This window comes from Scyliorhinus canicula, chromosome 25 (assembly GCF_902713615.1).
Source record: "Scyliorhinus canicula chromosome 25, sScyCan1.1, whole genome shotgun sequence".
In the NCBI taxonomy this organism is placed as follows: domain Eukaryota; kingdom Metazoa; phylum Chordata; class Chondrichthyes; order Carcharhiniformes; family Scyliorhinidae; genus Scyliorhinus; species Scyliorhinus canicula.
In genome coordinates this window covers 14,894,894-14,908,664 of record NC_052170.1, presented here as the reverse complement: position 1 = coordinate 14,908,664, position 13,771 = coordinate 14,894,894, and the positions used below count along the sequence as shown (strand labels likewise).

Sequence of the window (13,771 nt, the reverse complement as noted above, 5' to 3'; positions counted from 1 at the left end):
AGGTTAGGTGGATTGGCCATGCCAAATTGCCCTTAGTGTTGAGTAGTGTTACTGGGTTATGGGGATAGGGTAGAGGTGTGGGCTTGGATAGGGTGCTCTTTCCAAGAGCCGGTGCAGTCTCGATGGGCCGAATGGCCTCCTTCTGCACTGTAAATTCTATGATCTCTGTGTATACCTCAATTCGGTCTCCCCTCATTCTTCTAAGCTCTAGAGAGTATAGATCTAAACTGTTCAATCTCTCCTCGTGCAACAAACCCCTCATCTCTGGAATCAACCTAGTGAACCTCCTCTGAACTGTCTCCAATACCACCACATCTTTCCTCAAAAAGTCCCCGCCAGAGCTCAAGAAAGGGGGGCGGGGTGGACTGTCGAGGCTCGTCAAGCCTGCTCCGCCATCCCAATACGATCGTGGCTGATCTTGGGTCCCGATTCCCTGAGACACCAAAACGTCCGTCCGTCCGTCTGGCCCAGCCATATTCTACAGGGAGCTTCCACGGCCCTGTGGGGAACAGAATCTCAAAAGATACTTCGATTGAAGTAGTCCCTCATCTGCGTTCCTGTGGTCTCCAAAGTCCAGCCGTCAATCTGGGCCTTGGGTATCAAGCAAACGCTTCAGTGTAAAATTCTTGCCCATGTTTTCAAAACCCTCCGAGTTCTTTTTCTTTAATAAATTTAGAGTACCCAATTATTTATTTTTTTCCAATTAAGGGGCAATATAGCGTGGTCAATCCACCTACCCTGCACATCTTTTTGGGTTGTGGGGGGGGGGGGAAACCCACGCAAACACGGGGAGAATGCGCAAACTCCGCACGCACAGTGACCCGGGGTCGGGATCGAACCGGGGTCCTCGGTGCTGTCAGGCAACAGTGCTAACCGCTGGTCCACCGCGCCGCCCCAAACATTCCCGATTTCAATCACTCCACGACAGGTGGCCCTGCTTTCCGCTGCTCGGCCCCCAAGTTCTGAAATTCTCTCCCTCACCCTCGTCGACTCCCCACCTTTATCTCCTCCTTTTAGTTGCTCCTTCAAACCCAACACCCGGGTTATCGGCCTATAATCAATCAACTGCGTTATGTAGCTCGGTGTCTGATTTTGCTGGATAGCTCTCCTGTGAAGCGCCTTGTGCTATTCTATTCTGTTAACGTTTCAAGTGCTTTAAAATGTAGGTTCGGCGCTCATTTTGCTTTGAATGCCCGTTCGTTCATCAAAAGGGCCTGGACTGGAAACCCCGAGGCTGACTTTCCGCCAAGCCACTAGTCAGCCGCAAGCAGGACAAGCCACGGGTTACCGCAGGCGCATCCACAACACAACAGACCCCATTTCAGTGCCTCTTTCGTTTCTGTCAAAGGAGAGGAGCGGCCAGTCACAATCACGGAGTGGGAATGGGTAGCCTCAGGACCGTCTGCCAATACTCTCCACCTAGGATCATACGAATTAGGAGCAGAAGTAGGCCACTTGGCCCTTCAAGCCTGCTCCACCATTTGATAAGGTTGTGGCTCATCTGACTGTGGTCTCAACTCCACTTTCCTGTCTGCCCCTCCCCCCCCCCCCTCTCATATCCCTCAACTCCTTTGTCCATCAAAAATCTGTCTAACTCTGACCCAGCCTCCACAAACTAACGACCCTCAGAGAGAATGGAATCCTCCTCAGCTCTGTCATAAACAATTCCTAAACTGCCTCTCCTGGTTCTAGTCTCTCCCACAAGTGGCAACATCTTCCCTGGTATCTACCATAACAGATCGCCTCAGGATGCTAAAGACAATGAACAAAGAGTAGGAATGAATGGGTCTTTTTCCGAATGGCAGGCAGTGACTAGTGGGGTACCGCAGGGATCGGTGCTGGGACCCCAGCTATTCACAATATATATTAATGATTTAGATGAAGGAGCTAAATGTAATATCTCCAAATTTGCAGATGACACAAAGCTGGGTGGGAGGGTGAGCTGTGAGGAGGATGCGGAGATGCTTCAGTGTGATTTGGACAAGTTGAGCGAGGGGGCAAATACATGGCAGATGCAGCATAATGTGGATAAATGTGGGGTTATCCTCTTGGTAGCAAAAACAGGAAGGCAGATTATCTGAATGGCTATAGATCGAGAGGGGGGGATGTGCAACAAGACCTGGGTGTCCTCGTACACCAGTCGCTGAAAGTAAGCATGCAGGTGCAGCAGGCGGTAAATAAGGCAAATGGTATGTTAGCTTTCATAGCGAGAGGATTCGAGTACAGGAGCAGGGATGTCTTGCTGCAGTTATACAGGGTCTTAGTGAGGCCACACCTGGAATATTGTGTGCAGTTTTGGGCTCCTTATCTGAGGAAGGATGTTCTTGCTCTAGAGGGAGTGCAGCGAAGGTTTACCAGACTGATTCCCAAGATGGTGGGACTGATGTACGAAGAGAGATTGAGTTGGCTAGCATCGTATTCGCTGGGGTTCAGAAGAATGAGTTGGGGGGGAGGGGGGGGGGGGGGAATCTTATAGAAACCTCTAAAGGTCTAACAGGACTAGACAGGGTAGATTCAGGAAGGACGCTTCCAATGGCTGGGGGAGTCCAGAACCAGGGATCACAGTCTGAGGATATGGGATAAATCATTTAGGACTGAGATGAGGAGAAATTTCTTCGCCCAAAAAGTGGTTGACCTGTGGAATTCATTTACCATAGAAAGTGGTTGAGGCCAAAACATTGTTTTCAAAAGGCAGTTAGATATAGCCCTTGAGGCTAAAGTTATCAAAGGAGGAAGGGGGGGAAGAGAAGTGGGAACACGTTACTGAGTTGGATGATCAGCGACGATCATAATGAATGGCAGAGCGGGCCGAATGGCCTCCTCCTGCTCCTATTTTCTATGTTCCTACTTTCAATCGACACCGGAAATCAGGAATAGTGTCCCCAGAGAAGATGGCAGGCAGTGACTAGTGGGGAGCGCTGTGTCCTTTACATGTGGCTGGAAGCACCGGTCTAGTTGGGCTTAGAGTAGATGGCAGGCAGTGACTAGTGGGCAGCGCTGTGTCCTTTACATGTGGCTGGAAGCACCGGTCTAGTTGGGCTTAGAGTACCTCATAAACTGGGCCAATCCAAACTGGGTTGCTTTGCTGAACGAGGGTACATTGTACAAGCACAGGCCACCTTCAGGAGAAGCAAATCCTTCCTCCTGGGCCCTATACACAAAAGCCTCCCAATCTCAAGACAGGCAATCAGTCTACTGCAGAAAGTAGGAGCTCGGAGGGATTCGCACATGTACACACTGTATCGAGCGTCCTCTGACCTTGGATGGGTGGGGACACATTCCCATTGGGAATTTGGAAAGAACATCTGGAAGGTGCAGATTTTTGCTGCGGCAAATCTCTTTTCGGCACACCTGCTCGACCGACGATTCAGAGCTTTATTTTCAGGAGCTTTCCCAGACACGATTCGTGAATGATACCAAAGTACCTGACTTAAATAAACTCGGCCTTCCAGAGCATGCCTGCTTTCTTCCAACTGAGAAACCCAAGTACAAGGTCAAGCATCAAGGTGAGAAAGAGAAGGTTGCTAATGACGAGCTGAAGCTTGGGCTTCAGTTGCCTGTGGATGGAGGAAGAAGGGGAGGCTGAGGGGAGGAAGGGTAGGCTGAGGGGAGGAAGGGGAGGCTGAGGGGAGGAAGGGTAGGCTGAGGGGAGGAAGGGTAGGCTGAGGGGAGGAAGGGGAGGCTGAGGGGAGGAAGGGGAAGCTGAGGGGAGGAAGGGTAGGCTGAGGGGAGGAAGGGTAGGCTGAGGGGAGGAAGGGGAGGCTGAGGGGAGGAAGGGGAGGCTGAGGGGAGGAAGGGGAAGCTGAGGGGAGGAAGGGTAGGCTGAGGGGAGGAAGGGTAGGCTGAGGGGAGGAAGGGTAGGCTGAGGGGAGGAAGGGGAGGCTGAGGGGAGGAAGGGGAGGCTGAGGGGAGGAAGGGTAGGCTGAGGGGAGGAAGGGGAGGGCTGAGGGGAGGCAGAGGAGTTATGCGGTCTTGAGGTCCACAGACAGGGAGAGTTAGAACAAACAACAGTGCAACGAGGCTCACCGTATGGAATCATAGAATGGGTACAGAACAAAAGGTGGCCATTCAGCCCGTTTGTCTGTGCTGTTGAGCGCAAGACTTCAGCACAGCAAGGACACAAGGGAGAGGGGGAAATTGAATAGAACAGTGCATCTAGAGTCAACAGGTAACAATACCGTTGCAGGTTCAACAGAATGGAATAAGAGGAAGAAAAACAGACATATTTTTCTTAACATGCCTGAACAGACATTAACTCAGAATAAGTGCCCTTATTTTTCCGCAGGTGTACAATCCAGGCTGCTAAAAATGAGAAAATATATGCTTGGAAGAATCAGGAATGAAGCTTTGAACATTAGAGGATTCTTAGCAATAGATGAACAGGTGAGCAATGGAATTTCTTCGTCCCAAGTACAGTACTCACTGCGTAACTCACCCTTGTTTCTCAGAGGTGATGAATTCTTTGGAGCCGCAAACGATTTCAGTAGCCGGCGGGGGTTCGACCCCTCAGACCTTGCTGCTGCCGCCGCTCCCGTCCTGTAGCCGCGGGCTCCCTGGAGGCCCGTGTCCGGGATGGACTGTCCGTCGGTCACGCTGGACGGGACCAGGTCCTGTAGGAGCTCGTTGAGCAGGTCGATGGGCGAGCTGGTGGCGCTCCAGGTCATCACGCCGAGCTCTCGCAGGTGGGCGCGGGCATGGCTCGACATCCCCGCCCGCGAGTCGAAGTTGGCGCCGCACAGGTTGCACCTCTCCACCGCGCTGCCACGGACCTTCAGGGCTGAGGAGGCAAGCAGATCGGCAAAACGAAACCCGCACGGGAATAAAACGTTTCGCAATGTGTTTCATTTTATTTTTTAAAAGCCTCCCTTTCCCAAATCAAATTTAAAAGAAGCATTAGCAATTTGCACACATGCCTGCGTCGAAGATCTCGCAGAACTGTCCTCATCACATTTCCATTCAACTCAATGGGCGAAATTCTCCGCCCCCCACGACGGGTCGGAGAATAGCGGGAGGGCCTTCCCGACATTTTTGCCGCCCTCCCGCTATTCTCCCACCCCCCCCCCCCGCCGAAGTCCCGACCCGAATCGCTGCCGCCGTTTTTTTACGGCCGGCAGCGATTCTCAGCTGTTAGATGGGCCGAAGTCCCAGCCCTTTCCGCCGTTTTTACGAACGGCAAACACACCTGGTCTTGCCGTTCGTAAAAACAGCGTCACAAACTCGCTTTTTATAACCATGGCACCGATTGGCACGGCAGTACCACGGCCGTGCCAAGGGTGCCATGGGCCCGCGATCGGTGGGCACCGATCGCGGGCAGCGGGCCCGATGCCCGCGCACTACTTGTCCTTCCGCCGCCCCGCAGTATCCATTCGCGGGGCGGCTGAGGGGCAACCCGGCCCGCGCATGCGCGGGTTTCGCGCAAAAACGCGATGACGTCACCCGCGCATGCGCGGGTTGGAGTCTTCCAAACTGCGCATGCGCGGCTGACGTCATATGACGCGTCAGCCGGCGCTAACTCCGGTAAGCGGGCTTAACGATTTTCGTTAAGCCCGTCTTGCCGGAGCCTACGGCGTCGGGCTGCTAGCCCCGACCGGGGACCAGAATCGGTCCCCGGTCGGGAAGGGGCGCGCTGCCGTAAAACCCGCCCGGGTTTTACGGCAGCTTTACGATTTCTCCCGTTTTGGGAGAATCGCGCCCCATATCTTTTCCAAATCCCACACCCGCACAGATCCCAGTAACCTTACACTTCTTTGCAAAGGCACAGCATCAGAAGTTACATCCATGTACAACATGATAATGAGATTTACCTTTCCTCTTCAGCTTCTGTAATGAGAACTCCTTTTCAATCGCCGTGACCTCTTCTGCACTTATGAAATGGCGGGTGTTGTAGCTGATGCCAACTCGCTTAAGATGCCCTCGTACATGATTGGCCAGGCCTATCCCAGTGTGGAATTTATCTGGACAATAAGGACATTCCCTTTCTTCCAGTGGGAACATGCGTAGTAGATTCTTGCTCAAGAGGTCTTTGGATTTTTTCATCAGCTCTACTGGTAGATCTTCGCTGGGCACCTCCCAAAAGATGCCTTTGTCTAGCCCTGCTTCTGCAGAAGATGCTAATTCCCTTTCTTCAGAGATGGGCTCACAAAGAGAATGGTTCTCCCTGGGCCCGCGTTGAGACCCGCTTGCTACGGGTTTGCGTTGAGAATGGTTCTCCCTGGGCCCGCGTTGAGACATGCTTGCTACGGGTTTGCGTTGAGAATGGTTCTTCCTGGGCCCGCGTGGCGATATGCTCCCCCTGGGTTCGCACTGTGACTGGCTTGTCATTGGCTCGTGTTGAGAATGGTTCTCCCTGGGTCCGCATTTCGAGGTGCTCCCCACGGGCTCACACTTGGACTGGCTTGCCACCGTTTCGCGTTGAGACTGGCTTTCCCTGGGGTCATGTTGTGAATGCCTACCCATGGGTTCGGGTTGTGAATGGATCTCACCAGCTTCATGTTGTGATTGGCTGTCCTTAGCTTTGCTTTGTGATTGGCTGTCCTCAGCTTCACTTTGTGATTGGCTCTCCTTAACTTCGCTTTGTGATTGGCTGTCCTTAACTTCACTTTGTGATTGGCTGTCCTTAACTTCACTTTGTGATTGGCTCTCCTTAACTTCGCTTTGTGATTGGCTGTCCTTAACTTCAATTTGTGATTGGCTCTCCTTAACTTCGCTTTGTGATTGGCTCTCCTTAACTTCACTTTGTGATTGGCTCTCCTTAACTTCACTTTGTGATTGGCTGTCCTGAGCTTCACTTTGTGATTGGCTCTCCCTGGCTTCACTTTGTGATTGGCTCTCCCTGGCTTCACTTTGTGATTGGCCCTGCTCGGGTCCCAAGGAAGAAAGCAATTCCTTTTCATCCAAGACAGAGTCACATTCTGACTGGCGGTCCATTTTATCCAGCAATATTAAAGAGGTCATCCTCACTAATTGCTGATGTTGGCCAACTGAAAGATCCGGTGGAATGTTGATGGCCTCCAGTAGCTTGTTTGTGTGTTTTCTTACTGAACGTGGTCTGCAGGAGGCAGCAGTTGGCTCTGTGGACATCCTTCTTTTCTTAACAGGAAGACCTCTAGGATCACCGATCTGAAGTCTCTGCCCTGGCAACCCTGAGGTGTTCAGCGCAGGATTCTCTGGACCACCCGATGAAATGTGGCAGGTTTTATTTCCTACAATTCCCTCTTTGTCGGTCTTTAACCTCATGAAGTCACTGTGGAGCAGAGATCCACCTTTGGTCATCTTGGATGAGAAGTGATCAATTACTATTTTCCTGTAAGTCAGGGCAATTCCACGGCCAGCGCCATGTTCTCCACCCACCTGCACATTCCTCTTTTGCAGGCCACAAGAGGCATTGATTGCCCCCTTTTGTGGACCAGTGTTACCTCTGGCCAAGTTGGGCAGGCCTGGGAAGTCGGGCAGGCCGACTGACGGCTTGTACTGTGAATTCTGTGGCGTGACCCACTTCTTTGAGCCCAGCACCGAGTGAGTTCTTAATTTGGAGTTCTCCGCTTCTGGGACCTCGAGCGCCATTTTGTTCTTCAGGTTCCCTTGGAAGAGGAGAGGGTGGTCACCTTCGTAGCGACAAGGGCCTCTTGTGGTTGAGGGCAGCGACGCGCTCTCTGGCTTGCCCTCGCCCAAAGCACTCGATGTCAGGAACCTCGGGGAGCTCTCACACTTATCGGGTTGGTCATGCGAATCCGCGGCGCCTTGGCTGGCCGAAGGCCGCGCTGGCCTCGTCGGAGGGCACCCTGCTTTCTGCTGATAGAGGTGTTGTTGGCTGAGTTTCGTGTGGTCTTTATAGAGACTTTCGGCTCTCGTGGCGGACGGACCTTCGTTGTTCACCCACGGGTCCGCTTTGGCGGGCTGAGGTGGCATTCCGAGACCGGGGGCACGCGGGGACTTGCTCTTCTCCGGCCCACCCGGGTGTGAACGCCAGTGGTGCTCCTGAAGCACTTCGGCTGCGGCCGCTTGGACGTGCGCCTTGGAGTGCTCCGCTGGCAGCTTCGCCCAGTTAGTCCCAAAGGAGCCCTGCCGCCTGGCTCCGTGGCCCTCGCCTCGTGGGTCAGTCAGCTCCTGTATGGCCTCCATGAAGCTCGCCCTGCGCTCCTGGTGTAGACTCAGGTGCACCTGAAGGGAGGTCGGGTCGCAGAAGGCATGGCCACACTCGTGGCAGGCAAACGGGCGAAGCCCCCCCACCAAGCCTTCCTCAGCCTGGCCATCGAAGTGATCTAACATGTGTCTGTGCAAATACTCCCTATCCTGGAAATAAACACTGCACTTGGTGCAGGTATATAGAGACGGTTCACCCAACGATACGGGATTCCTTTTTGCCACGGCAGCGGGTGCCACGCAGATCTCTTTCTCGCCCTCGCACGCATTGGGCAACAGTAGCCCTGATGCAGGGGTCAGCAATGGTTTGACACAATCGACTGGGTAATCTCTAGCGACGTTCAGGTATTTGCTAACGTTGTCGTGTTCACCAGAGAGGCCTGGCCTTGGCTTAAAGGCTTCTTCTGAATCCTCCCCAGCAACATCAGTGAAAGCCGCCGAGTTCTCTTTGGAGATTACTTTGCATTCTCTCGGCAATTCTTTGCTCGTAGACTCTTCCACCCTTTTGACTAATGGCTCCTCATTTTCGTTCCCCTTCCCTGAAAGCTGCCGGGACCACTCGCTGGCTATTTTTGACGGTTCTGGGCAATCGTCCACTTGTTCTAAACCTTGTCCCTGCTCTCTGCCAGCGACGGGAGCAGACGCTTTGGTGGAAGCGGCGTGCCCAGTGAACCCTCCCGACTCCTCAGAGGCAGCTCCCTCCTCGCTCTTGTCTGGACAGGGCTGCTCTGACATTCCCTCTGGGTCACGGCCAGGACTTGTTCCCGTTCCTCCCTCCGCTGTATTCGGGTCCCCCGCCCTGAATGTCCCTGGCGGCGGTTGACGCGCGGTTTCTGTTGAGGTTGAGGTTAGAGCGGAGAGCTCCCCTGAGTTTGTAGTCTGCGCTGACGCAAGGCTCGGGACGTCAGTTGAAGACGTTACTTCAGCTCCACCAGCGACCTCCTCCGTCCTCGCAGGGCTGGCATTCAGCCCTGTCCGTACCGGCACAGCCACGTCTGCGGCCTCTCCGCTGTGACTGGGACTGCTTCCCTGAGGCATCTCTTTATCATCAAGCAATCGTGCGTTGTCAGCAAACAAAGGGGCTGCTGATTGAATCGCCTCGGCCTCCTTTTCAGTTACCTGGGCCACCTGGTCGGTTGGGTCGTGCCTCTCCGCGCTGCCCGAGACTGGGGCATCGAGCGCCTCGCCACCACTGGGGCTTGGCGGACTTTCGCTCGACTGCCCTGAGGTAGCCCGCGAAGCTTGCGTGCCACGCTCTTCCGAGGCTGTCGCGGGGAGCTGGAGAGGCTTCTCCACACAGTCTGCGCCTACTGCGCTCGAGCAGTCCCACGACGCAGCTTGACAAAGGCTGAGAGTGTAATTGGTCACTGAGGTATTGGTTGGTTCGTTGCTGCCACCATCGCGCTGCTCGCTGAAGCACTCATCCATCCCCGACCTGCAGAAAGGCACACACAGATTGAGACAGCATTATCCAGAGAGGCAGCAACTCTCATTTATTTTGTGCATGTGTCTTCATCAAGGTGATTGATGACTGTGACCTTTCCCCCACCCCTTACTTTATACCAGACAAAGGCATCAAGCACGCAAGGCCCATTGTTACAGGCAAAAGGGCTCCACCTCTATTCCACCATAATGTGCGACACAATCCAGACTCCAGATTCAAATCGAAAACCCCCCCCTCCTCCATCAACTGCATGCGTTATGTGACATTCGGAGGTTATTTGGAGACAAAGCCAAACTTCAGGTCTTGGGCAGCTGAGGCGTGAGCCAGGGAGAGAGGTCATGGTTATTGGGTCCTGAACTCGATCAGAGCAACGTTTCTGCTCGCAGCCCATTGACGTGTCGCGTACAGACCGTTGATCTGCGAATGGGCTTTTCTGGGGGCAGGGGCGCACTGGGTGCTGAGGCCTAGCCGTGTATCACCAGCCTCTACCCGCTGTGAGAAAAGATGGGTGGGCACGGGACTTTCAGGCCCCACCAAGGTAGCAACGGAGTCGGACGTGGAACCGAAAATACTGGAACCAGCCGACACATGCCAGTTTCCCAACCCCCCCCCCCCCCCCCCCCCCCTCCGCCCTTCTCATTCCCTCCATTGGCCATTTTGGCTGGGGTGGGTTCAGCCACAGGCCGTCCTGCCTAGACAACCCTCTATGCGATCCCCCCCCCCCCCCCCCCCCCCCCCCCCCCCCGGGCCACCCACCCACCGTCACCCAACTGTGGTGGCCTGACCATTTGAAAATGAAAATCTTTTAAGGATTTTGTCTTAATGGCCAAGGGGCTGTTTAGCACAGGGCTAAATCGCTGGCTTTGAAAGCAGACCAAGGCAGGCCAGCAGCACGGTTTGATTCCCGTATCAGCCTCCCCGAACAGGGGCCGGAATGTGGAGACTAGGGGCTTCTCACAGTAACTTCATTTGAAGCCTACTTGTGACAATTTTTCAATTTCAATTTTTCAATTTTCAATTCTCGTTTCAGCCGCTCTTCTGATCTTTTACTGTACTCGGGCGCGCACCGGAAGTTGGAAGACCTTTGACTGACCCTCCAGCTTCTGGAGCCCACCTGCCGCCCTCAATTGGACAGGGGACCTGTCTCCATCCGAATCAAGAGGATCTCCCCCCCCCCCCCCCCCCACCACCACCAAAGAAAACAAAAATTCCAACGAGGGGGTAGGGGCAGGTTCAACACTCGGAGACATCCTATCATCTGTCCTCAAAGCCAAAACTCAGCTCCTAAACTCAACATGCGGCAGTGAATGAACACATTGTGATGACTCCACTGTCCTGCTCTCTGTCCTCACGATGCTCCTTGATAGGATCAATAACTAGTGGGATTAATGACTGCCAGTGCTAGCCTATGAACGGGGCCAACTTTGCTCAAAGAGGGGAGATCAGGGGCTCAAATGCCAGCCTGGCTGTCCACACCAATCTGGGCTCCACTGCATCAGTCACTGGGAGCATTCCCGAGGCCACCAACCCCCAGATTCCGCACCCCACCCCACCCCCACTGACTGTTGGGGATCGCTCCCACAATCCTCCCACTTTTGACCAGTCAGCCAGTCAATCTGGCCGGATAGCGGGCAGGCCTTTACTCATCCGAGTTTGCCGACTGCTGGCAAAGCCGAAAGGGCGGGGCCGCCGCCGGAGTCCCAAAGCACAGAAACAGTCCATTCGGCCCAAACAGGCCCAAGCTGGTGTTTATACTCCACACGGGCCTCCTCCCAACTTACTTCACATCAACCCATCGGCACATCCTATTCCTCACTCCCTCATGTGTTCATCCGTCTTCCTCTTTAAAAAAAAAGAGGTCTGGTGCAGTGGTTAGCACTGCGGTCTCACGGCAGTTTGCGTGGGTTTCGCCCCCACAACCCAAAGATGTGCAGGATCCGTGGATTGGCCATGCTAAATTGCCCCTTAATTGGAAAAAATGAATTGGGTACTCTAAATTTAGAATAAAAAAAAGAAGTCAAGTGCTTCAACTGGGCGTGGGTTCCATATTCTCTCCACTCAATGGATAAAGCAGTGGGACTTTACACTTCCCTTGCCCCATGCAGGGTTTTCCAACTGTAAATTAATCTGGAGGCTCCATCACACAACTTTCCCTCGCGTACCAGCCATTAATCGGGCAACACACCCATCCTTGTGATGCACGGCCCTCCAACACCAATTGGAAAGCAGAAAGACTCATTGTCCAATTGGATGATGCTGGACGGTCATCCAAACAGACCCCCCCCCCCCCCCCCCCCCCCCCCCCCCGACATTTTCAATATTTTTAAACCTGATAAAAGAAAATGTTGAAAGGAAATGAGAAACAAAATGTTTTTTTTAACGCCCCGATGATTTTTCTCCAGTGTCCTGAAGATTGATCTTCAAATCGCGGAGACTCCAGGTTGATCTTGGAGGGGCCGGCACCCCAGGGCACCAAGTCGGCCTTTCTACTGAAGCTGACGCACAACGGGCAGGTAAAGGCCAAACTGTCCAGGTGGTCCGCCCCATGATGGTTGCAGCATCGCAACAGAACACTTGGCCCCACTGCTCCCCATTCCTCCATTCCCCTCCCTGCCCCTACAACTCTATTCTCCCCCCCCGGGGGCAGCAATAGCCCCAGAGCCAACAAAGAGGAATAAAATCGCACTTGGGATTTACCCACCCAGCCAAGGGGATCTCTCAACCCGAATGTTACCTGTACAGACACATCAGACCAGTCTGCACAACGCCCAGCGTTTGTGACATTGCACCACAAGGGAATATATTCACTGATACTGGCACCAACTAAGGAAAGCAAGCCAAGGAAGTTCTCTACTTAATTAGCACTTACTGACTAGGTTCTTTGTCCTCCGAGGTGTTGAGGTACTGATGGTAGCACACAGGCGCTGGTTCACAGTAGTCCGGATATTGCTTCATTTCTTCTGGAAGAAATTAAATTAAATAATCGTTTGGTAGCACAGTATTGCCGAAAGAAAAAGAGACATCCCGTCAAAGCTTTTCGTCTTGCACTCACCAGGACCCGATGCAAGAATGCCAGAACGAGCAACAATTCATACTGCGTGAGAAAAGGATACAGGTTAGCTGATCGGTCGAGGCGAAAGGAACACGCCCAGGGATTGTGTCTTTTTGAAACAAAACAAAAGTGGGGAGGGAGCATTAGCTCCCTTGGTGCATTCTTCATGGCAATGCCTCGCACAGGGTCGACTTGGCAGCCAATCGGCACCCTTTCCTCATGCAGCATAAACTGTTGCTCCCTTTGAAATTTGGTATTGTTGCATCTGTCCTGATGGGTGCAAGGCAGAAAACTTTGGCAGCCTGTCTGGTTTTTTTCTCCCCCCCCCAGTCCAATTCAGTCCATATAAATGCTTATTCCCCGCCTCAGACTCAAGTGCGGAATGTTGCGCTCTTGCTGCTAGCGTGGGTTTGCCGAGGGAATTCCAGATCCCGGGACCTAAAGTACACGGCAAAGAGTGACAGAACAACGGAGCGTCCTGGTGGAATTGGAGGTTCTGGGTGGAGGCCACAGAGATGGGAACGGTCAAGGTCATGAAGAGATTTAAGAACAAGGACGGGAGCATTAAACCAGAGGAACTGATCAGAGCTGATGTTGGACAGTTGAGCACGGGGCTGATGGGATTTGGTGCGACTTAGAGGAGATGGAAAGCTAGCTTTGCATAGAGTGAATGGTGCAGCAACAGCCCACTCTGCCCTACTGGCCCATGCTGGTTTATGTTCCCACATGAGCTTCCTCCCACTCGACAGCCCATATTTTCATGTCATTTTAAAAAATTATTTCACGGAAGGCAGCTCGGTGGCGCAGTGGGTTGGCCCTGCGGTCTCACGGCGCCGAGGTCCCAGCCCTGGGTCACTGTCCGTGTGGAGTTTGCACATTCTCCCCGTGGGTTTCGCCCCCACAACCCAAAGATGTGCAGGGTAGGCGGATTGGCCACGCTAAATTGTCTCTTAATTGGGGAAAAAAATGAATTGGGTACTCTAAATTTACAAACAAAAAATAAATAAAATTATTTCACGGGATGAGGGACGCGGCGCATTTATTGCCCATCCCTAATTGCCCCTCGAGAAGGTAGTGGCGAGCCTTCTTGAACCGCTGCAGTCCATGTGGTGTAGGTACAACCACGGTGCTGT

The 13,771-nt window shown here is 53.3% G+C and overlaps 1 protein-coding gene across 1 annotated transcript in view; it reads right to left on the bottom strand.

Moving 5' to 3' along the window:
* Positions 1 to 13,771, bottom strand: part of LOC119957008 — a 142,719-nt gene that overhangs the window by 88,252 nt on the left and 40,696 nt on the right. The window contains 3 exon segments of the mRNA XM_038784591.1: positions 4,436 to 4,777; positions 5,805 to 9,577; positions 12,456 to 12,546. Coding sequence (XP_038640519.1) covers positions 4,436 to 4,777; positions 5,805 to 9,577; positions 12,456 to 12,546 — 4,206 coding nt within the window.